At 37.8% G+C, this 22556-nt stretch overlaps 1 protein-coding gene across 4 annotated transcripts in view; it reads left to right on the plus strand.

The window, feature by feature from the left end:
- RSF1 (remodeling and spacing factor 1) overlaps positions 1–13352 on the plus strand; it is a 166001-nt gene extending 152649 nt beyond the window's left edge. For 2 of the 4 annotated variants that reach the window (XM_082845553.1, XM_082845556.1), the window contains 4 exons: positions 784–991; positions 2661–2881; positions 5169–5357; positions 7458–13352. In XM_082845553.1, coding sequence (XP_082701679.1) covers positions 784–991; positions 2661–2881; positions 5169–5357; positions 7458–8026 — 1187 coding nt within the window. In that variant the 3' untranslated portion in view covers positions 8027–13352. The remainder of the gene's footprint in view (positions 1–783; positions 992–2660; positions 2882–5168; positions 5358–7457) is intronic. The other 2 variants (XM_082845554.1, XM_082845555.1) reach the window with 2 other exon arrangements.
- The last annotated feature ends 9204 nt before the right edge of the window (positions 13353–22556 follow it).

Consider the following 22556-nt stretch of genomic DNA (forward strand, 5'->3'; position numbering starts at 1 on the left):
GTTTAAAAAAAAAATTTAAAAATGGATTGGCCTCTTTCTAAAGCCACATCCAAAAGACAGCTTTCAAGAAGAGATTCTTTTTTTTTTTTTAATTTATTTTTTACTTTTTGCTGTGTTGGGTCTTCATTTCTGTGCGAGGGCTTTCTCTAGTTGTGGCAAGGGGGGCCACTCTTCATTGCGGTGCACAGGCCTCTCACTATTGTGGCCTCTCTTGTTGCGGAGCACAGGCTCCAGACGCACAGGCTCAGTAGTTGTGGCTCACGGACCTAGTTGCTCTGTGGCATGTGGGATCTTCCCAGACCAGGGCTCGAACCCGCATCCCCTGCATTAGCAGACAGATTCTCAACCACTGCACCACCAGTAAGCCCCAAGAAGAGATTCTTGAGTGACTGCTGATAGGTATGAAGTTTCTTTTTTGGGTGATAAAAATGCTCTGGAATTAGTGGTGATGGTTGCACAACTTTGTGACTATACTAAAAACCTATGAATTATACACTTTAAAAGGGTGAATATTATAGTACATGAATCATACCAAAATTTTTGAAGAAGCAAGTTCTCTACATAGTAAACTTCTATTTAGTAGAATAAACAAAAGAGAGCTCTGTCAGCTAAAGTTGTGAGAAAATTGCATATCTGTAGGAAGAAAATAAAGAAATCGAATGAAAATCTGCTAAGGACAATCTGTAGATATTAAAGGGAAGCTTTTAATAAACATATACTTGTCTCTCTCTCTCCCTCCCTCTCTTCCCCTCACCTGCCCTACACCCTTCCCCCTGGACTCAGGAGTTGGCCGAGGAAAAGATATCTCCACTATCACTGGCCACCGTGGAAAAGATATCTCTACTATTTTGGATGAAGAAAGAAAAGAAAATAAACGACCCCAGAGGGCAGCTGCTGCTCGCCGGAAGAAACGCCGGCGACTAAATGATCTGGACAGTGACAGCAACCTGGATGAAGAAGAGAGTGAGGATGAATTCAAGATCAGTGATGGGTGCGTGGTCTGTCAGTAGATCCCATTCTCTACGTCCAGGCTTGAACAGGCCTACCAGATAAGCTCGGCCCTGCTCTGATGGAGCTTTTGTTCTTCATGCACACAGACAATCTGTTTTCAGTATACTTTAAACAAATTCAGCGATGCTGATTTTGGTTCTTTCTAGATTAAAACGAAGTTTTATGGGTTGTTTGTTTTTTGGGGGTGGCCCACACGATGCAGCATGTGGGATCTTAGTTCCCCAACTAGGGATCGAACCCGTGCCCCCTGCATTGGGTGTGCCGAGTCTTAACCACTGGACCAGGGAAGGGAAGTCCCTATGCTTGTTGGTTTAATATTCAACATTGTATTTAAATTTCATGAACAGCAGTTAGCATTCATTTGTGGTGTACCTCTGTGCCACCTTCTGCCACCATGACCATGAGAGGTTCCCAGTCAAATGTGAGAAGTGGACAGGTATGAGTATTTAGAAACTATTCTCTCGTGACCCATAGGGGTTTGGGTTGGGGCAAGTAATTCAGTATGGAAGATCAGGAAAGGCTTCCCTGCAGAACAGGTATAGAAAGAATACCACAGAGTTTCTCCTCTCATTGTTTAGTGGAGGAAACAAACATATAAACCACAAAAAAGTCATGCTGCATGATCGCTACTAAAACATAAGTCAGGGTACAGAGAAGGGCCAGATCAATCCAGGGAGGTCAAGGAAAGCCTCAGAGTAGAAATAAAGCTTTATCTGAAATGTGAAGAATGAATTGGGCAGATTGATGAATTTGAGATTAGAAGCAGTGAAGTAAAGAAAGTATTCTAAGCAGAGAAATCCTGTCCGGGGCAGCCAGGCATAAAACGTCATAGAATATTTAGGAAACTCCTGGTGTGTCAGGATAAGAAGAATTGAGGAAGCAGCGGAAAGTGCCCTGCTGGAAATGTGGCCAAGACATAAAAAGGAACCAGATGATGGAGTATTTTGTTTGTCATGCATAAGAATTTGGACTCTTTCCTGAAGATGATGAAAACCCACTGAATGGTTTTAAATACCAGACTAATATGAGGTTTATGTTTTAGAAAGATTCATCCTGGCATTCGTTCGGAGGATTTACTGAGGGGAAATGAGTGTAGAGATTAAAGAGACTTTGGGGAATTGCTGTAGTAGTTTAGATGGGATATGAGAGCCTGAACTGAGAAGAGGTATCAGGTTTGAGATATTATCTTTATGAGATAGACTCGGGAGGAATTAGTCATTGATTAGATGTGAGAAATGAAAAGGGAGAAAGAAATTAGGATAAATACCATGTTTCTGCTTTGAATTACTGGATGGGTGACAGTACCAAATACCAGGCTAGGGAACCGAAGAGAGGAGTAGGTTAGGAAGTAATGAGGTCAGTTTTGGGCATGTTGAATTTGAGGTATGTGGAGGACTTCCCAAGAGGCCAAAGCAATTTACGTACAAAAATCAGCATCCATTCATGTTCATAACTCCTTCAAAAAAAAGGAGAGGGGGCAAAACATCTCTTCATTTTATAAACAGGGAAACTGATACAGTTAACTGGATATTTTACATGAAACGTTACTTAATAATTCACTGGACTTGTTAGAATTTGAACTCAGAACTCAAAAATGGGTTCACGGTTTTAAGTGTACCATCATAATTCATTTGGTTTCTCTTGGACAGATCTCAAGATGAGTTTGTAGTATCTGATGAGAACCCAGATGAAAGTGAAGAAGACCCACCATCTAATGATGACAGCGACACTGATTTCTGTAGCCGAAGACTAAGGCGACATCCCTCCCGGCCAATGAGGCAAAGCAGGCGTTTGCGGAGAAAGACTCCAAAGAAAAAGTACTCCGATGATGATGAAGAGGAGGAATCTGAGGAGAATAGTAGAGACTCTGGTAAAAATAATTTGTATCCACATCTCACCAAGTCAGTAAATTCTTACGACTTCTGGAATTAAGATTTCTTAAAATAAATTTCCATTCAATTGTAATATAAGCTTTCTGATGAAACTTTGAGTTCTATTCTTATGATTCACCACTAATTAAATCTTTCACATAAAGCACATCTGAGAAGGTAGATGCAGATGGATATGTTAACTTCATGCCAGACTCATTTAGGATTGTGATGAATCCTTTTGGTGCCAAGTGTTTCCATGCCTAGACTTTACCTTCATGGTGTTTCTTGGGAATCATTCTTAATAATCTGAGAACATTTTTCTCAGATGTCTAGCTATTAGAGAAAGATCACCAATTATCTCTAACATTTAGATCATGATCAGTGATTATGATTCTTAGTTTTTATAAATTATCAGTGGTTGATGTTATTATAGCTTATGCTTATCTCTATTAACTAAATAAATAGTGAGAGGCACAGCAGGTAAAAGAACAGATAGGAGTGCTTTATGGGATTAGCAGATAGGTAGCTGTCGTCTTACTGAGGAAGTGCCACAGACAGGAGTATTATATCCCCAACTTGGGCCAGGCTTGTGGAGTTCTACATAACTACAGAACAATATCAGAATCAGGAATTTTATTGATAAAATACTATTATCTAATCAACAGTACACATTCAAATTTTATCAGGTGTCCCAATATTGTCCTTTATATAAACATCTTTTCCTGGTCAAGTATATAGTTCAGGATTACATATTGCATTTATTCATGTCTCTTTAGTCTCCTTTAATCTGTAATATTCCTCAAACTTTGTTGACTGTAGCATTTTTGAAAAATACACACTAGTTATTTTGTAAAACATACCTAATTTGTGTTTTTGTATCCTTGTGATTAGATTCTAGTTACACATTTTTGGCAAGAATATCACAGAGTTAATGTATGTCCTCCAGGTCTCTCTATTATTTTCCCTTTGTAATTAATAAATAATTCATAGGAAGATATTTTGAGACTGTAAATATCCTGTTCCTTATCAGATGTTTCACCCACTAGCTTTAGCATTTATTCATGAGTTTTCTAACTCCTTCCTTCCTTTTATATTTAATACTTGGTGTTCTGTAAGGAAGAGCTTTCTCTTCTCCCCTATATATTTATTTCTTTGTATCAGTGTGGACTTACAGATTCTTATTTCAGTCGGTGGATATGATATGTTACCATCACTATTTTGATACACTTTGCCCTAGATTTGGCCAGTGGGGACCCCTTTAAACTACTGGCTAGCTGTTTTGAAATATTTGAAATCCATTAGAAAACAAAGCTAGATATGATGATTCAGTGGAATTTGTTAGCATTCCTGAAAAACTGCTCTGACACAATGCCATAGTGTGACTTTGGTTTATTGATCAGAGGTGACATGACAAGAATAGTGCTATTTAGCAGTGCTTTGAAAGTTAAAGTAGTCCCATGAGCTGTATTTAGCAGATTTTAATTCCGTGTGGAAAAAAGGCAAACATATAACTCCAGTTCTGTACTTATTTGAAACAGGCTTATCAGTTTTTTGTGGTTAGAAAGTTTAACCTCTGCAGTACATTGTGAAGCTATGACTGTAGCCATACAGCTACATATATATAGAAACAGCAGATTATCATGAGGCATAATAGTAACTATCCACCAAGAAGAGCAGTTGTGGCAGCCATGCAGCTCACTGGGTAGCTTTAGGTTGTATGAGATAAGGATTATGTAAAAAGGGTTTGTTTTTTTGTTTTTTTTGTTTTTTTTTTTGGCCGCACCGCAGGATCTCAGTTCCCCCACCAGGGATTGAACCCAGGCCCTTGGCAGTGAGAGTGCCGAGTCCTAACCACTGAACCGCCAGGGAATTCCCTGTAAAACATTTTTTACTCTTGAGGATTGACTGCTAATAGGATACATTTGTGAGGTTTGGCATTAAAGCCCCCCCAGATGTACTCATATTATTAAGAAGAAAATGAGAGACATGAAAGTTACTGTTCATTTAAAAGTTATGACTGAACTCTGCCTAATAGCTTTATATTTTTATAACTTAAGCTAACTACTTTTCTATTTAGTGGAATTAAAATTTGTACTTGATGGGACTTCCCTGCTGGCCCAGTGGTTAAGACTCTGCACTTCCAATGCAGGAGTCCCAGGTTCAATCCCTGGGCAGGGAATTAAGATCCCATGTGCTGCATGGCACGGCCAGAAATAAATTTTTTTTTAAAAATGTGCTTGATTTCTTTTTCCTTTCTCTCTCTTTTTTTTTTTTTTTTTTTAACAGAAAGTGATTTTAGTGATGGTTTTAGTGATGATTTTGTAGAAACTCGTCGAAGGCGGTCAAGGAGGAACCAGAAAAGACAAATTAACTACAAAGAAGATTCAGAAAGTGATGGTTCCCAGAAGAGTTTACGACGTGGTAAAGAAATCAGACGAGTTCACAAGCGTAGGCTTTCCAGCTCAGAGAGTGAAGGTAAGGAATAGCTCTCCAGTTTACAGAAGTTTGGACAAGGCAGCAGTACAAATTATAAAGTGAACTCAGGATGATGATTCTGTACCATTTCTTAGAAATTTAATATAACCCGTAATATCTTTGAGACAAAACCCATTATTTTATGCCTGGTCAACTTATAGTTTAAATAACTGATACTTGATAAGATACTAACTTTTAAGGTCTTCATTGTAATAATTAAATTCTTCATTGAAACTAGAAGAGTATCAGAAAATTATGATCTGAACAAGATTTCTTCTGCTCCCTTATTATTTACGGCCCTCATTTTGAAATAACCTCCTATGTCCTGAATACCTGAACAGTTCCAAACCAAGGGTGCCTACTGTCTCTCTCCACCGTAACAGTGAGCTTTAGTTGGTAAACTTTTATTTCTTAATAGCTTTAGCTGTGTCCCATACCAGAAGTACAGGAAAAGATCTAAAATATGAAATTGTGATATCCGTTTAGTCTTTGTAGTTATTCCAGAGTTCTTCCCAAGTTCATTTTAAATGAGTCTAACCCTTACCTTCCCCCATTTCTTTTTTGTATATTTAATTCTCCATTGTTTATGGGCTGTTTTGAAGATTATTTGCTTTCATAGATCCTTGTCATTTAAGTTTGAGCCCAAGCCAGGAGAGCATGGGAAAAAAATGTTTGGATATGGGAGATTAAAGGAGGGAGATAAACATCTGGGTGAATGTATATTTATCTTCATGTGTCATTAAAGACAGATATAAATTCATTAATTCAGCTATTAAAAATAAATACTGAACTAGTCACTGTCCATGGCACTGGGAATAGAAGAGTGAAAAGAATAACCAAAAACATATAACTCTGTCATGTAACTCTTACTTTAGTTGGGGGAAGAGAGACAATAAACATGATGAATAAGCAGAATATATGATATATTAGGTGGAGATAAATGCTACGGAGAAAAGTAAAGGAGAAAAGGAGCGTAGGTGAAATTTCACATAGGGTACCAAAGGAATGCCTCACTCAGAAGACAACATTTTAGTAAAGACCTGAAAAAAATGTTGATACCCACATGTGATGAGTGGGTACCATATTAGATAGTACAGTAAACCATTGTATAGACTTTGGAATTTATTCTGTGTGAGATGAGAAATAATTGGAGGATTTTGAGCAGAGGAGTGATATGATCTGACTTACATTTTAATTTGCTATGGTATCTGTATTATCAGTACATTGAAGGGGACAGGGAGGAAATCTAGGAATCTAGTTGGGAGGCCATTGAAATAGGCCAGGCGATGATAATGGTGGGTGAGACTAGAGCAGTAGCAGTAAAGGGGTGACAAGCAGTCAAATTATGGATATACTTTGAAAGTAGACCCATAGGATTTACTACTGGCTTAGATGGGAGAAAGAAAGGAATCACGGATGACTGAGCGATTGGAAGAATAGAGTTGCCAATAACTAAGGTGGTGGAGACCAGAATGGCGCAGGTTTGAGGAAGAAGTTTAGGAGCTTGGTTCTGCCTGTTTAGAAATCCAGGCATAGATGTTGAGCAGGCAGTTTGATACATGAGTCTGGAACCTATGGATTGGTTGCCTAAAACAAATGTGAGAGTCATTGGCATATGGATGGTATGCAAAGCGATGAGACCAGGTGAGTCAAGTATAAACAAGAGAAGACGTTTAAGGACCACCAAGGACATTGAATAACATGGAATAAGAGTTAGCGCAGTATTTCAGATGTCCTGAATTGGGTGCTTAGTTTCTTTCCTTATCAGTATGTTTACATGACTCCCTAATTTGAGGGCTAGTGGGAAGGAGTTGCTTAGTTTGTGACCAGCCTATCTTCATTTAATTTAAGGATTCTGCTCTTTCCTAAAATCACGGGCAAAGTATACTGTGAATCACATTGGGCATTGTTGCGGGACTGAGAGGAGAGAAATAAGGCCAGTTATTGAAGCGAAATAGTTATGTACAAGCAAGTCTGAAAGCAGGACATGGGATGAATATGGGGAGGAAAAGGAGAATTACTTAAATCTGTTAAAGGAGAATTACTTAGCTCTGTTAATGGTTAACTGTGCCAATGGCTTAAATGTGCTGTTTATTCTAGAGAGCTATATATCCAAGAATTCTGAAGATGATGAGCTAGCTAAAGAATCAAAGCGGTCAGTTCGAAAGCGGGGTCGAAGCACAGATGAGTATTCAGAAGCAGATGAGGAGGAAGAGGAAGGTAAACCATCCCGAAAACGGCTACACCGGATCGAGACAGACGAAGAGGAGAGTTGTGACAATGCTCATGGAGATGCAGATCAGCCTGCCCATGACAGCCAGCCCAGGGTTCTGCCCTCAGAACAAGAGAGCACCAAAAAGCCCTATCGGATAGACAGTGATGAGGAAGAGGACTTTGAAAATGTAGGCAAGGTGGGGAGCCCTTTGGACTATAGCTTAGTGGACTTACCTTCCACCAATGGACAGAGTCCTGGCAAAGCCATTGAGAACTTGATTGGCAAGCCAACTGAGAAGCCTCAGACCCCCAAGGACAACAGCACAACCAGTGCAAGCCTGGCCCCCAATGGGACAAGTGGTGGGCAGGAGGCAGGGGCACCAGAAGAGGAGGAAGATGAGCTTTTGAGAGTGACTGACCTTGTTGATTATGTCTGTAACAGTGAACAGTTATAAGACTTTTTTCCATTTTTGTGCTAATTTATTCCACGGTAGCTCTCACACCAGCGGGCCAGTTATTAAAAGCTGTTTTATTTTTCCTAGAAAACTCCACTACAGAATGACTTTTTAGAAGAAAAATTTCAACAGACCTTGAAGTCTTTCTGTGAAGTGACCAGTTTTGAACTTTGAAGATAAATTGCTGTAAATTCCTTTTGATTTTCTTTTTCCAAGTTCATGGTCCTTGGTAATTTCAGTCGTGGGAAAAAAATCTTATTGTAACAACAAAGATTTGTATATTTTTGACTTTATATTTCCTGAGCTCTCCTGACTTTGTGAAAAGGGTGGATAAGAATGCATTCCGAATCTGTGAGGGCCCAAAAACAGAATTAGGGGTGGGAGAAAGCACTTGTGCTTTAGCTTTTTCATATTAAATATATATTATATTTAAACATTCATGGCATAGATGATGATTAACAAACTGCTTAAAAGTTCAAGTCTGTATTATTGCAGTTTGAGAATTGTAGATAACATCATACATAAGTCATTTAGTAACAGCATTCATGAAATCAGCTTGTTTACTATTGGAGATAACCACACTTAATAAAGAGACTGAAAAAGTACCATCGTAAAAAACTCTAACCTAAGTTTCTCTTATAGCGGAGTTTGTTGTTTAAAACAAAAATCATCTGAAAAGCATTTGTGCAGTAAAATGTATAATGAAGCTTTGACAACCAGATTGTGCTAGTAAAAAATTTTTTAAACCAGCTTTATGCAGTGGTGATGAGGTGGCCTTTAATATGCTGTCATGGAGAATTATTAGTGAAATGAGTGTGGTCTTTCATAAGGACCGGGTGGACTGTAAACTTTGCAGATAGTGTAACTCTTGTCTTCTGGCCACTTAATATTTAAACATCTGAAATATCATTTTAAAACAAGTACATCTATACATAACATACATGAAGAGATGGATGCTAAGCTGACCGCAGTATTTTAGCACATTTGTAGAAGGGGAAAGGATTTTCAGGTGAATTTTAACTGGTCTATTCTTGCCCTTAGTATCTACTTCAAATTGAAGTCTACAAACAAAGCAGTTCCTTTGGGAGGTTTTTAGTTTGAGTTTTTGTGTGTGTGTGTGTGTGTGTGTGTGTGTGTGTGTTGGAATTTCCTATCTGCCTGGATATATTAGCAGGGTTTGAATGTAGTTTTGGCCTTTGGCCATTAGACTTCTATTAAAATTCATTAATAGTCACACGACCAATATAGAATTGATTGAAAACCGCCAATGTACTCAATAGGTATGACATCCTTTTCAAACATCTCAACACTTTAAAGAAAGATAAAGCCCTTTGTTTCAAGAAAAAGGGGTTTGTAACTAACTAAATATCTAACATGTAATTGACACTAAAATATGAACTTGTCTTAGTTTCTGTTACAGCTGTAAAATTTCAGGCAGAGCCATAAATAACATTGTACAAAGTGTAGCACTTGTGATTAAACCTTGCCTGTCAAATTCTGAAACCTTCAGCCATTACTTCTGTGAATACTTTTGCCCTGGGATTGGGTTTTCTGTTCCAGTGCTGTGTCTGTTGCCGGCAATGGACACACCATATCTGCTGCTGGCCCAAGGAACTTCATTAATTTTTCTTTCCAAATTAAGCATTATATGTGCTAGTCAGTGTGTAGTAAAGCACTTCTCTTTTTTATTATTAAAAAGCTGGCATTAGACTTGCATTATAAATACCTCTCTAGAAACTTTATACTCCTTTTCCTCTCTCCACAGGTGTTGCCCTTAAATCTTATCTTTTGGCCTTGAAAGTTTATAGCTGTTGTTTTTCACTTGTTGGTTCTTGGTTTTTTTTGTTTTGTTTCACTTTAGTTCTGTAGTACCTACCCATTGATATTTTTGCTTTGATTCTAGCAGTGTATATGTATCTGTATAAAAAATAAAAGAATGAAAGCAGCCTAAAAATAGGATGCACCAATAGCATGTGGTTCCAAGCAAGTTGTGATTTTTATTTTGAGACAGTGTTCCACCAGAAGGGAGGGAAGGGCTTATATTCACAGACAGTAAGTAGGGCTATGTAAGGAGCCACATTCACTTACCAAGCCTGCTTTCTGGCTAGGTTTGTTTCGTTTATTTGAAAGTCAGTTAAGAATGTTGGCCTTTTTAACTATCTAAAACAGGCAGGCAATAGAAGGATTCCTATTAATGCAAGGTAAGTGGTTAGAATGAGCAGGTGGCCTATCCTGCCCCCAGTCTCCCGCTACCATTTTAGTCCCGCTGGGTAAAGCCACTAAGGTGCAGAAACTCCCATGTACCCTCTCTCTACCTCTGGACACACCAGCTTCTGCTTCAGCCTATTAGTTTTCTTCAGTTAAGCAAATGACAAGAAGTAGTATTAAATGGGTAGATTATTTATTTTACAGGATGCCTAATGTGAAATAAGGAGTTCTTTTTACTCTTCTGCTATAGAGAGCAAAAGGTAATTTTTATCTTAGTAAGGACTGAGTATTCTATTTAGCAAATGTCCCACTGACATTGATACCATTTTTGCTGCCTGTTATTTACCAAACTTGAATTCAGTGTTTGTGAACTTGATAGTGTTTCCCTTTGAATTCCCTTCACATTCTGATTAAACCAGTTAACTATGCTTCATCTACAAAGAGTGCAATCTAAGCACCTGATAGTTACAAATTGCTATCATGCAGGTAGGTTAATTATGGCTGATTAAATGTTGAACAGTTCAAGAACAATTCTGCTGCTTGGTGTTTAGATTCAGTCCCTCAAAGAGTCTGTGGTTGCTGAAATACTAACTCTGAACATGCTTTGAAGAAGTTTAAAAAGAACAAAATGTAGGAAAAAGTGAATTTTCTATTTCCAAAGACATAATTCAGTCATTAGGAACTGGACAGCGTATAGGAAAGCAGCAATTCATCTAGAGTTTAGAACATTTTGGATCCTTGTAATTAGAGTACTAACCATGGATTTAGGCTCCCAATAGCTGCCATGTAATAGAGTGCTTTAATACTTTAAACCCCCTTTTTGGAAATACAAATTGGACTCCCAGTATCAAACTCCACAGTCTATAGCAAATATATTAAGGGGAGATGTAGTTTAATACTGAAAATATTTAGTTTGCAGTTTCTGTAAAGGGTTGAAAACTAGACAAATTTTCACAAAGCAGAAACTTTGAATTAAAATACGTGAAAAGAACTGAGACTGCAAATAACATGTTTTGGTTTTGTAGACTTGTGCTGATGAAATAGTGTTTCGTGTAAACATTTTCTGTTGTTGGCACATTACTAGAGAATGACGGCAGCGACATTCTCAAGAATATACCTGATTTATTGAGGTCAGGTTTCCTTGACACATCTTTTTCCAGTTGGTCAAGGTTGCAGATTCCGAGAATTAAAAGGAGTTTCATTTAGAATAAATTCATGTCTACTGATAATTTTTTTAAATGATCTACCAAAGAATCAAGGACTTCAAATGCTAAAGAAGTTGTTGAAAAAAAGATTTTTAAATAAATTAACAGGACATTACAAACTCCAGTTTTTACTTTTTGGTTGATAGAACCCATCCCATAATATGCATTTGGGCAAAGAACATATATTAAGAAAAATGTAGGTGTTTACTGTTATTTAGAGTTTAAAAGGTGGGGAAATGTAGCTATTTTTAAGTGGGACTGATGGAATTTCCTCTGTCACAAGGAATGCCTTTTTAGCTTATGTTTGTGGGGATAAGAGATGTTAACCGTTCGCTAGTTCTACCATACAATTGAAAGGAACCTAATGAATTTACAAGTTTAATATTCAGAAAAAGTTGTGAACTGCCCTTCACCAACACAGTGGAACAAACAGGTCCCTGATTCATGGCATTGCCTCACAGTGATAGGACAAGTATTCAAAGACCCAGATCTTTTTTTAAATGGAATAAACATATATATGTATGTGTGTATATATATATATAAATTAATATGTATATACATATCTTAGATGTTAGAAGAAATAAAAATGAACCCTTTGAAATTATTTGACACTATAAAAAATAAGACATAATTGTAACTGATGTGAAATTATGAACATCATTTAATTACACAAAGCCTAGAGAAAAATAGTGAAGTTCCTCTTCTTGGTTTAACATCCTGGTTCTCCCAAGAAGCAAGAATGCCAAGACTGCATACCTTCTGTATCTACCTAGTCCTCTGCTTAATATCTGTTATTAAACTTTCTTAGAATAAATTCCATTCCTATTTTATCCACCATTCCCAGTTTGTACCTGTAAACCTACCTTGGAAGTGGCAAGCTAACTGCTGATTTACTTCATTGTTTTTATACCAATCCTGAAAGACAAGACCCTTTGCTATCAATGTATTTAAACTGAGTTATTTTGTTATGTGTATACTTAATAATTTGTTTTCAAAATATTTCACTCTTAAATTATCATTAACATTTTGAGTGCCAAGAATTGCTAAGTAACTATGTAACGTATATTGAAGATTGTCATTCTCCAGCAAGCAAGCAGTCATTAATAAGCAAAAATGTAGTGCTCTTGGTATATAGCTACTCTAGATGGTACACTCGACACTTTTTAAAAATTCATATAAACCCTCTCGGAAATTGATTAGGATATGATTCCATTAGTGAATTTTTTCATTTTTGTCATGTAAGCTCAATTTTTTTTCATTTTATGTTTATACCATTTTGCTCTGGGAAATGCTGCAAACCCAATTCTGACACATTGTAGTGATTTCAGTTAAAGATTTTTATTTTAATAACTAAGATGTCTATCCTATGCATAAGTTATATGAGAGGGCATAACAAATTATTGGACAAGTAGAAATTTATTAATTAAGCTCCTTAGACATTTTGAATGAGAAAAAACATTTTTAAAGGAACTACATTTGTGTTTTTTGCCAAACCGGTACAAGCTAGAAAATGCACTAGGGACTGAGTGACCTGCCTTGTTCATTTTGCCACTGGATGATGTAAGTTAAGAATGGAATTGTTAACCCTAACTATATATTTTCTTGACTTTCATCAGTTTCTAAAGAAATCTAATTCAAGTGTTTGGGATTTTGTTTGACATGTATTTATTGAGTTCTGTTCTTAGACCAGGAGCTAGCTGCATGTCGTGCTTATGAATGGCCCAGAACACAATCATTGGGAAACTTAATGGCTCAAGACCTTCTGAATCATTTAACTTATTTTGTATGTTGCAAAAAAAAAAAAAAGTTTATTTTGCTTGAGAGTCACATTTTTTTATAAATGTACAGCTTTTAAGGGAGGGGAGGTGGAAAAGTACCCTAAAATAGGATGTAGATTTTTACAATTGTGTTTATGCTAGAACATCTACAGGTGCATTATGTAATTAAACCTAAAATTGTTTAAAAATTTGTGCCATGGTCTTTTTCATTATCCTGCCCTTTAGCAGAGTTGGTGCACATCAGTACTGCTATATGGACAAGCCTTGAAATTAGGCTAATAACCCTGTCTCCAAAGCTTTAAGATCATTGCATGAAAATTACACACACACACATACGCACATATACACACATGTAGACATATATACACAGATCTAGTTTATATTAGTGTAAATTTTCAATTGAAGAACAGCTATAATGGCCCAAATTTGGCAGTTAGCAGCATATTCTTTAAGTGCGTGATTTTCGTGATGCCTAACTAGGGTATTCTCAACGTTGGTCTGATGTTTTGTTCTCGTATCAAAGTAGAGTCTTGATAATGGTATCTGAATTATAGCTTGCCCAAACATGCCAGGAGGTTTTGTATACAGCTTGAAAGGATGTGTCCTGTGCTGGGATGGGGGGGGTTGGGAGTGGAACAGAGCTTGGTTTCTTTTCAATCTGTAAAAGAAGGAGAAACTAGAATTGTTTGATTTGGTTCTTGTAGACTCAATTCAGTAGACTTAATTCCACAGGAATATTTGTCTGCTGGAGGCATGGCAGGAAGGGATATCAGGTTCAAATTCCAATTCCCTTCTTACTTGATAAAAAGTATTTTGAAATCTTGTAAATCTGCTGATTCTAGCAGCCTTATATGGCACATTTTACCATAAGTTATATTGACACCTTTGTTTAAGTGCCATTACTTTTTGCCATCTGATAATTTACCATTCTAATTTCTCACCTTTGTAGCGCAAGTGTATTCTTGTAAAGAATTAAATCCATAAACTTCTACCTAAGTTACCTGTATCTATTGTCAGTTAATGTAGGATGTCAGTTTCTTTGCTCTCCTCATCCATTCAGAAATGAAGCCTGGGAATCATTTATTTCCAGGCAAAGAATACAAATTCCAGATAAGAATTTGTAGATGGCTTATGTTAGATTTTCATTTTAATTTTAAAGTAGTAGCTAGGATCCAGGGAGTGTTTAATCAGAATGCCTCTTGGATTGCTTTATTTTCCTATGCATAAAAAATTATTCCTGGAATAGGTTCTCAGAATGCTTTATTTTGTTTCTAGGAGATGAGAGCTAAAGCAGAAACTCCAAGATTAGCATAAAACTCTTGAGGTAATAAGGAATGTGCTATTAGTTAAACAGGAGAAGCTGGCATGCTCTCTGCCACGTATGACATACTGCATGTATCGGGGGGGGGAAGAGATTTGAAAACTGGAAATGTGATTCCAATAATGCACAAAGTAAATTTTGTGCATAGAAAATATAGGAATTCCTGGTAGCTTAAAGCTTCAGGGGTTAACTGCAGTGTATGAACACCTAGTGTGTTAGAATTGCAGTGCATAGTTGTTTAAATACAATATTCCTTGTTAGTGACAACCAGAATACATTGTGGCTCATGCCAATATTTTTGTTAATGAAATGTTCAGTGTCTCACTATAGTCTGATCAAAACTCTTGGTGTTTTAAGATAGGCCCAAAGCTATTTGATGGCTATTGGCCTAATTGTGTAAATTTTCTTTCAAAATGTTTTATTATAATACTTCTGTCATTTCTTTCACTTAATATATGTCAATTGTGATAATAAAAAAATTAAATAATTTGACGTATTTAGCATGATGTGTTTGCAAACTTAGTTTATTTTAAACTTTGTAGCACATAGAAAGTTAAGAATTTTCAATAACAGTTGATGAAGGTTGAAAATTTTTATCACCTCAGGAATAGATGAATTGTTCCCTTACTATCTAGAAAGTAAATTTGCAAGTGCATCAATTTCTCCAAAATAACGTTTAAGGCTATTTGCCAAGGATGTGAATTATAGATATTAGAAAGCTTTCTTGATTTCTATCTTTAGCCTCTGGAGAACGGACACATTAAAGAGGCCTTGGACTTGTTCTGTGTGGCCCTGTGGGAGCCACAGAACTAGGCCAGAGGGCAGAAGCCATAGGCAAAAGCTTTCTATTTATTCTATGGAAATTCTTTTTTACAGAGTTCTCTAATAACTTGGATGTGAACTGTCACCAATAGGGGATGTTTGGGTTTAAGTTGAACTGCCATTTGGCAGGACTGTAATAGATCAACACATTTAAAAAGGGGTTAAAAAAATAAAAATAAATAAAAAGGGGTTAGACATTTAAGGGGCCCTTCCAATCCTGAGTATAATTCTCATCTACAAATGTTGATTTGATAGATTTTCCTTACTCTTGGAATACAGTAGGATGCACAACAAACTCATTTTTTTTCCCCAGCAAACTAGTGGAGTTCATTATTTGCAATTCTGATTTAAAATATTGATAAACTATTTAGGTAAAGAACTTTTTCGATCAGAATTTCACTTAGTGGAGTGAAAGCTGATCTATGCTGGCAAGAAATGACCAGCTACAGTGCTTCTTAGTGATTTATTTGAAATGTTCACTTAAACTGAATTGGTCAAATACGAGTGAGATGCTGTGTTGGAGGCTAAGGGTGACAGCGCTGTGGCAGCCTTGAGAGAGCTCTTTTCTGGAGCTGACAGTGGGGTCCAGAACATGACTGTCGACCCACATCCCTTTCAGGTTATGAGACCAGAGAATGTAAAAGAGTTCTTTTCTTTTAAAAACTGAAGAATTGGTCTACTATACTGTGATCATTTAGTAGCGGTAGAATTATAAAAAGTAATGAAAACTTTCTAGTGAAACTAAATTAAATGTTGGGTGAGATGAATGCTTGTGTGTCGTTTTGATTCTTCAGTCACTTCACATAAGTTCTTTAAGGTCCTAAAAGTCTAAAATGAAAAAAAAAACACTCTAAGGAAATGTGAATTCATATTTGCAACATTAGTTTTACACGTAAAGTCATCCCCAAAACAAAGTCAACTAGGAACTTACTAGTTCATGGTATAGGTCACGTATAGCTTCCTTATTGTTCCTCTTTGCCCATTTCAGAGCCACTTTATCCACACTCGAGCACCCGTCCTTCTCTCCAGTCTCCAAGGAACAGATGTCACCTCTTTTTTTGCCACATCCCCTCTGCCTGTGTCCTTGATCTGGCCCCTTCCCTCTTGCCTGCTCTGGGTCTTCCCATCTCATTGATTTCTCTCTGACCTCCATCCCTCTATATTCACTTTCTCGATACAAAACTCTCCCTTATCATGGAAAACAAGTGTCATCCTGTCTCCCATCCAATCTGTTTCCTACTTGACTACCAGTCTTTAAAATAGGTTATAGAAATGTTAAACTATATTTGAAAACTCTCACTGAAATGTCAGAAATTCCGAAGAGAAACTCTAGGACCCTAGCAGGCTTCTCAAGAACATACCTGAACTCCATCATGAGGAACAATTGTTCTAGAAAGCTGAAATTTACAATATGGGAGAGGGTCCTCCCTTTTCCCTGCACTTGTTTCATGTTTTTCTTTTGAAATGTCCATTTTCTTTTCTCTTTGGCATTATTGCTTGCTAGTGGGATGCCAGTAATTGCATCTTTTTTTTTTTTTAAGGATGAATTGTGAGGTTAAGTAGGGCTTACCAACATCAAGGAGAAGCAAGCTGACTCAATTCTAGAAAATCAGAAAGTTGGCTTCAGATTCAGACTGATTGAGAAGGCAAGGCTGAAATTTTACTGGGAGGTACTACACGCAGAGTCAGGACAGTGCCAAAGAGGCAAGGATGAAAGGCAGGGATCCACAACCAGAGAAGGCACTTTGGAAGGGGAGAGAAGGCTAGGAAGCAGCCTTCAGGATGACTGTCCTCTCCATGACACAGCCACTTTTAATAGTCTGGATGTGCTTATGAAATGGTTTCCAAAATAAATGTTCTTGTCAATTTTATTTTTAAATCTTTCTTCTTAGTTTTTAAAATTGAGATATAATTCACAAGCCATAAAGTTCACCATTTTAAAGTGTACAATTCAGTGGTCTTTACTATATTCACAAGGTTGTTGTTACCCCCCAAAATAACCCCATATCATTAGCAGTCACTCACCATCCCTCCCCCCGAGTCCCTGGCAACCAGTAACCTACTTTCTGTCTGTAAGGATTTGCCTATTCTGGACATTTGATATAAATGGAATTATGCAATATGTGGCCTTCTGTGTCTAACTTCTTTTATTTAGCATGTTTTCATGATTTCACCTATATTTTAGCATGAATCAGCACTTCATTCCTTTTCATGGATGAATAATATTCTATTCTATGGATATACCAAATCATGTATATCCATTCATCAGTGGAGAGATACTGGATTGTTTCTACTCTTGGGCTATTATGAATAATAAACATTTGTGTACAAGTTTTTGTGTGGACATATGTTTTCAATTCCGTTAAGTACATAGCTAGGAATGGAATTACTAGATTATATGGTAACTCTTTGTTTCAAGTTCTAAGGAACTGCTAAACTCTTTTACACAGTATCTGCATCTTTTTACATTCCCACTAGCAATGCACGAAGGTTCCTATTTCTCCACATCAGTAACACTTATTGTCAGTCTTTTTTTGTTATAGCTCTCCTAGTGGATATCAAGTGGTTTCTCAGTGTGGTTTCGATGTGCGTTTCCCTGATGATTAACGATGTTGAACATCTTTTCGTGTGCTTACTGGCCAGCTGTAAATCTTCTTTTCAGAAACATCTATTTAAATCCTTTGTCCATTTTTAAATTGGGTTACCTGTCTTTTATTTTATTTTTTTAACATCTTTATTGGGGTATAATTGCTTTACAATGGTGTGTTAGTTTCTGCTTTATAACAAAGTGAATCAGTTATACATATACATATGTTCCCATGGGTTACCTGTCTTTTAAATTGTTGACTGTCCTTTATATATTCTGGATACCACACCCCTACCAAATATATGATTTGCAAATATTTTCTCCGATTCTGCAGGTTGGTTTTTTTTTTTTTTCCCCCTTTTTTTCTTGCGGTACGTGGGCCTCTCACCGCTGTGGCCTCTCCCACCGCGGAGCACAGGCTCTGGACGCGCAGGCTTAGCGGCCATGGCTCACGGGCCCAGCCGCTCCGTGGCATGTGGGATCCTCCCGGACCGGGGCACGAACCCGCGTCCCCTGCATCGGCAGGCGGACTCCCAACCACTGCGCCACCAGAGAAGCCCCTGCAGGTTAGATTTTTACTTTCTTGATGTTGTCCTTTGATGCACAAAGGTTTTTCATTTTGATGACATCCAATTTTTTTCTGGGTGTTTTCTTTGCTTGTGCTTTAGATGTTTTACCTCAGAAACCATTGCCTAATGCAATGTTACAAAGATTTATGTTATATATTTGTAAGAGTTTTATAAGTTTATGTTTAGATCTTTGATTCATTCTGAGTTATTTTTGTATATGGTGTGAGGTAAAGATCAAAATTCATTTATTTGCATGTGGCTATCCAGTTGTACCAGCACCATTTATTGAAAAGACTGTCCTTTCCCCCATTGAATTATCTTGGAATCCTTGTCAAAACTTAATTGACCAAAAATGTATGAGTTTACTTCTGGACTCTCAATTTGATTCCACTTATGACACTACTACACAGTTTTGATTACTGTAGCTTTGCAATAAGTTTTGAAATCAGGAAGTGAGTCCTCCAACTTGGCTTTTTTTTTTAAGATTATTTTGACTGTTCTAGGTACCTTGAATTTTCATATGAATTTTAGGTTCAGTGTATCAATTTCTGTCAAAAAGGCAATTGGAATTTTGATAGGGCTTACATTTAATCTGCAGATCATTTGAGGGAATATTGGTTTCTTAACAATAGTAAGTCTTTTAATAAATGAACATGAGATGTCTTTCCTTTTATTTTAGGTCTTCCTTAATTTTCAAGAAAGTTTTGTAGTTTTCTTTTGTTAAATATATTCCTTTGTATTTTATTCATTTTGATGGTATTATAAATAGAATTGTTTTTCTTAATTTTATTTTTAGGTCGTTCATTGCTAATGTATAGAAATACAAATAATCTTTTACTTAGGAATAAACTTAACCAAAGAAGTGAAAGACTTGTACACTGAAAACTACAAAATGTTGCTGAAAGTAATTAAAGAAGACACAGATAAATGGTAAGACATCCCATGTCATGGATTGGAAGACTTAATACAGTTAAAATGTTAATACTATACACTAAGATATGTCACCTGGGCTCATTTATCACCTCACCATCTGTCTTAGAACTTGTTACAGATTTGAGGGATAATTTGTGGCAGGCTATCTATGAATGCCAAGGGCCTGCTGTACATAGCCCTTCCCAGATTGTCCCTGCCTACTTTCTAGCCCCACCATGCCATCATGTGCCACACACAAATTCTTGCAGTTCTCAAGCATCTCACGCCTCTTTTGTACCATTGAGTGGAATCACCTCCACTCCTTCTTTTCTTTCTCTGTCTTTGAACTCCTCACTCTCAAGTCCCAGGTCTCCATGAAGTTCTCTCTGGATTCTCATTCAGAGCAATCCCATAGCACTTGGGTCTGTGCAGACTTCAGTACCACACTTACCACACAAGATTATAATCCTTCCTGTATCTCTTATCCCAAAGACTATGGGGCCTCTGGGTTCACTGAATGAAGACCAATTTGGAGGCTCTTACAACAGTTTACTTAAGAGGTGACATGGCTTGAAGTGGGCTGGAGGAAGAGTGAGGGGTCAGGTCATGAGATAGGAGTTAAGAAATGACAGGACTTGGTTGATTGGAGGCATTAGAATGTAGTGGTTGAAGGGTGTACGCTGTGCTGCCCAGCAGCTTAGGTTCTAAATCATACTCTGCCACTTGGTGGCTATGGACCTTGGACAAGTTACTTCAACCTTCTTACTTGTTTTCTTATTTGTAAAATAGGAATAATGACAGCATTTATTTCCTAGGGTTGCTGTGAAGATTAAATGAGTTGATACATACAAAGTGCCTAAAACAGTTAGTACCTAGCACACAGCCCTCCGTAAGTGTTAGTTGCTATTTTCTTGTTAAAATAATAATAATAATAATAATAATTGTTATTATTACTGGATATGAAGAGTGAAAGAGAGGAAGGAAATAAGGCTAAGTCCGAGGTTTCTAACCTGAGCAACTAAATGGAAGGTGGTATTTTTTCATAAAACAGGACATTGAAGAAATAACAGAATTGAGAAGATTGTAAATTCAACTTTGTTTTTTGCTTTTTTTGCTTGCAGAATCTTAGTAACCCAACCAGGGATTGAACCCGGGCCACGGCAGTGAAAGCCCGGAATCCTAACCACTAGGCTACCAGGGAACTCCCGTAAATGCAACATTTTTCATTAAGACTTTATTCTTTTAGAGCAGTTGTAGGTTCACGACAAGTTTGAGGGGATGGTACAGAGATTCCCATATACCTCCCTCCCACTCATGATAGCCTCCCCCATTATCTACATCCTCCACCAGAGTGGTACATTTGTTACCACTGATGAACCTACATTGACACATTATCACCCAAAGTCCATACTTTATAAGTTCAATTTTTGATAAGTTGAATGACAGGTTCCTGTGGAACTTCCAAGTGGAGATGTCTAGTAGGCTGTAGAGTGTAAATGTCTGTAGTTCATGAGACAGTTCTGGGATGGAGATACAGATTTGGGAATGATTCACACAGGGTAATTTAAATAATGGGCATGGATAAGCTTGCCAAGTCAAGTGTTTAAGGAGCAGCACAGTGGCTAATACTGTTCAAGGTTCTTTCTCTTTCTCTTCTCTTTAGTTAGTGTATTAATTATCTGTTGGTGTGTTTACCCCAAAACTCAGTGACTTAAAACAACAGCTATTTGGGACTTCCCTGATGGCCCAGTGGTTAAGAATCTGCACTTCCACTGCAGGTGGCTCGTGTTAGATCCCTGGTCAGGGAACTAAGATTCCGAATGCCACGTGGTGCGGTCAATAAAAAACAAAACAAAACCAAACAAAAACCCAGCAGCTATTATCTCACAGTTCCTGTTGGTCATTAATCTGGGCACAGTTTGGTTGGGTGCCTCTGCCTCAAAGTTTGTCCCAAACCTGCAGTCAAGATGTTTAGACAGGGATGCAAGCATTTCAAGGCATATATAGTACTACAAAGCTCATTAAAAAAAAAAAAAAGATGAAAAATCCAGCATATCCTACCTGTGGTTACACTCTGTAATTTCCAAGGCTAAGTGAGAAGAGGCCATGCAGCTTCTATCAGTCTATTTCTTGGGATACTCAACTTCGAAACCCAGCTGCTGTGCTGTGAGGAAGCTCAGGCCACAGGGAGAGGCTATGTAAATGTGTTCCAGCTGATAGTTCCCACAGAGGGCCTAGCTGACAGCCACCATGTGTCCGCATGTCAGTAAGGAAGCCTCAGGATCTCAGGATCTATCTATTCCTGGTACATACTTTCCACTAGTTCGCCTTCTTTCAACTCCATCTTTGCCACATCGTTGTCACTAAGAGGAAATGAAGAAATAACAAGGGTAAAGTGCTTAGAACAGTGCCTGACACATAACACCCAGTTACCATTAGCTACTATTAAGATTATTTTAGAAGTTTTTATTGCTCTTATTACTTTGCTCTTCGGCGCCTAACGAAGAAATAAAGCAAAAAATTCCAAATCTAGTGGATTAATTCTTTTCCCTTCAGCGCCCCATCTGCTTACTGACATAACTAGCTCTTCACCTAGAATTAATTACCTCTTTGCGCTCGTTTGCCCGTCTGAGACCAGGGGATATGTGGCTCGTGCACTAGGACGGCCTTGGGACCTAGACTGATGTCTGGGGCGTGGCTGTTGAGACGTGAACAGGCCTAGGTGAGGCGGACGCAGGTGAGACGGGTAGAACCCAGTTAGGAGACCTCCGACCTGTAAATCAGTGTGGTCTCTCTACTTCCTAGGCAACCTCAGGCAAGGACTCCCTGTCTCACGGTTCCGTTTCCCCTTCTGCAGAAAAAGTAATTTATTATTTGTGGTGCTTCCTCTCTCACAGGTTGCTGTGAAGACCCTGAGGTAGGAGGTCGGAGAGACAACAGTCCGTTATTACAAGCCTGAAGCCTCAGAAATGGGAGGGAGAGAGGAAAAGGAGTCACGTGACAAACTCGGTCGTCTCAGGCCTCCGAGAGTTTGTCCTAGAATGTCTCATTTCTATGGTAGATGGCGCTGGAATTTCCGGGGCAAAGACTTTGCTCTTCCTGAGTAATTGCTACCGCTTCCGGGGCGG

Source organism: Leucopleurus acutus (genome assembly GCF_964270905.1).
Source record: "Leucopleurus acutus genome assembly, chromosome: 8".
Lineage (NCBI taxonomy): Eukaryota > Metazoa > Chordata > Mammalia > Artiodactyla > Delphinidae > Leucopleurus > Leucopleurus acutus.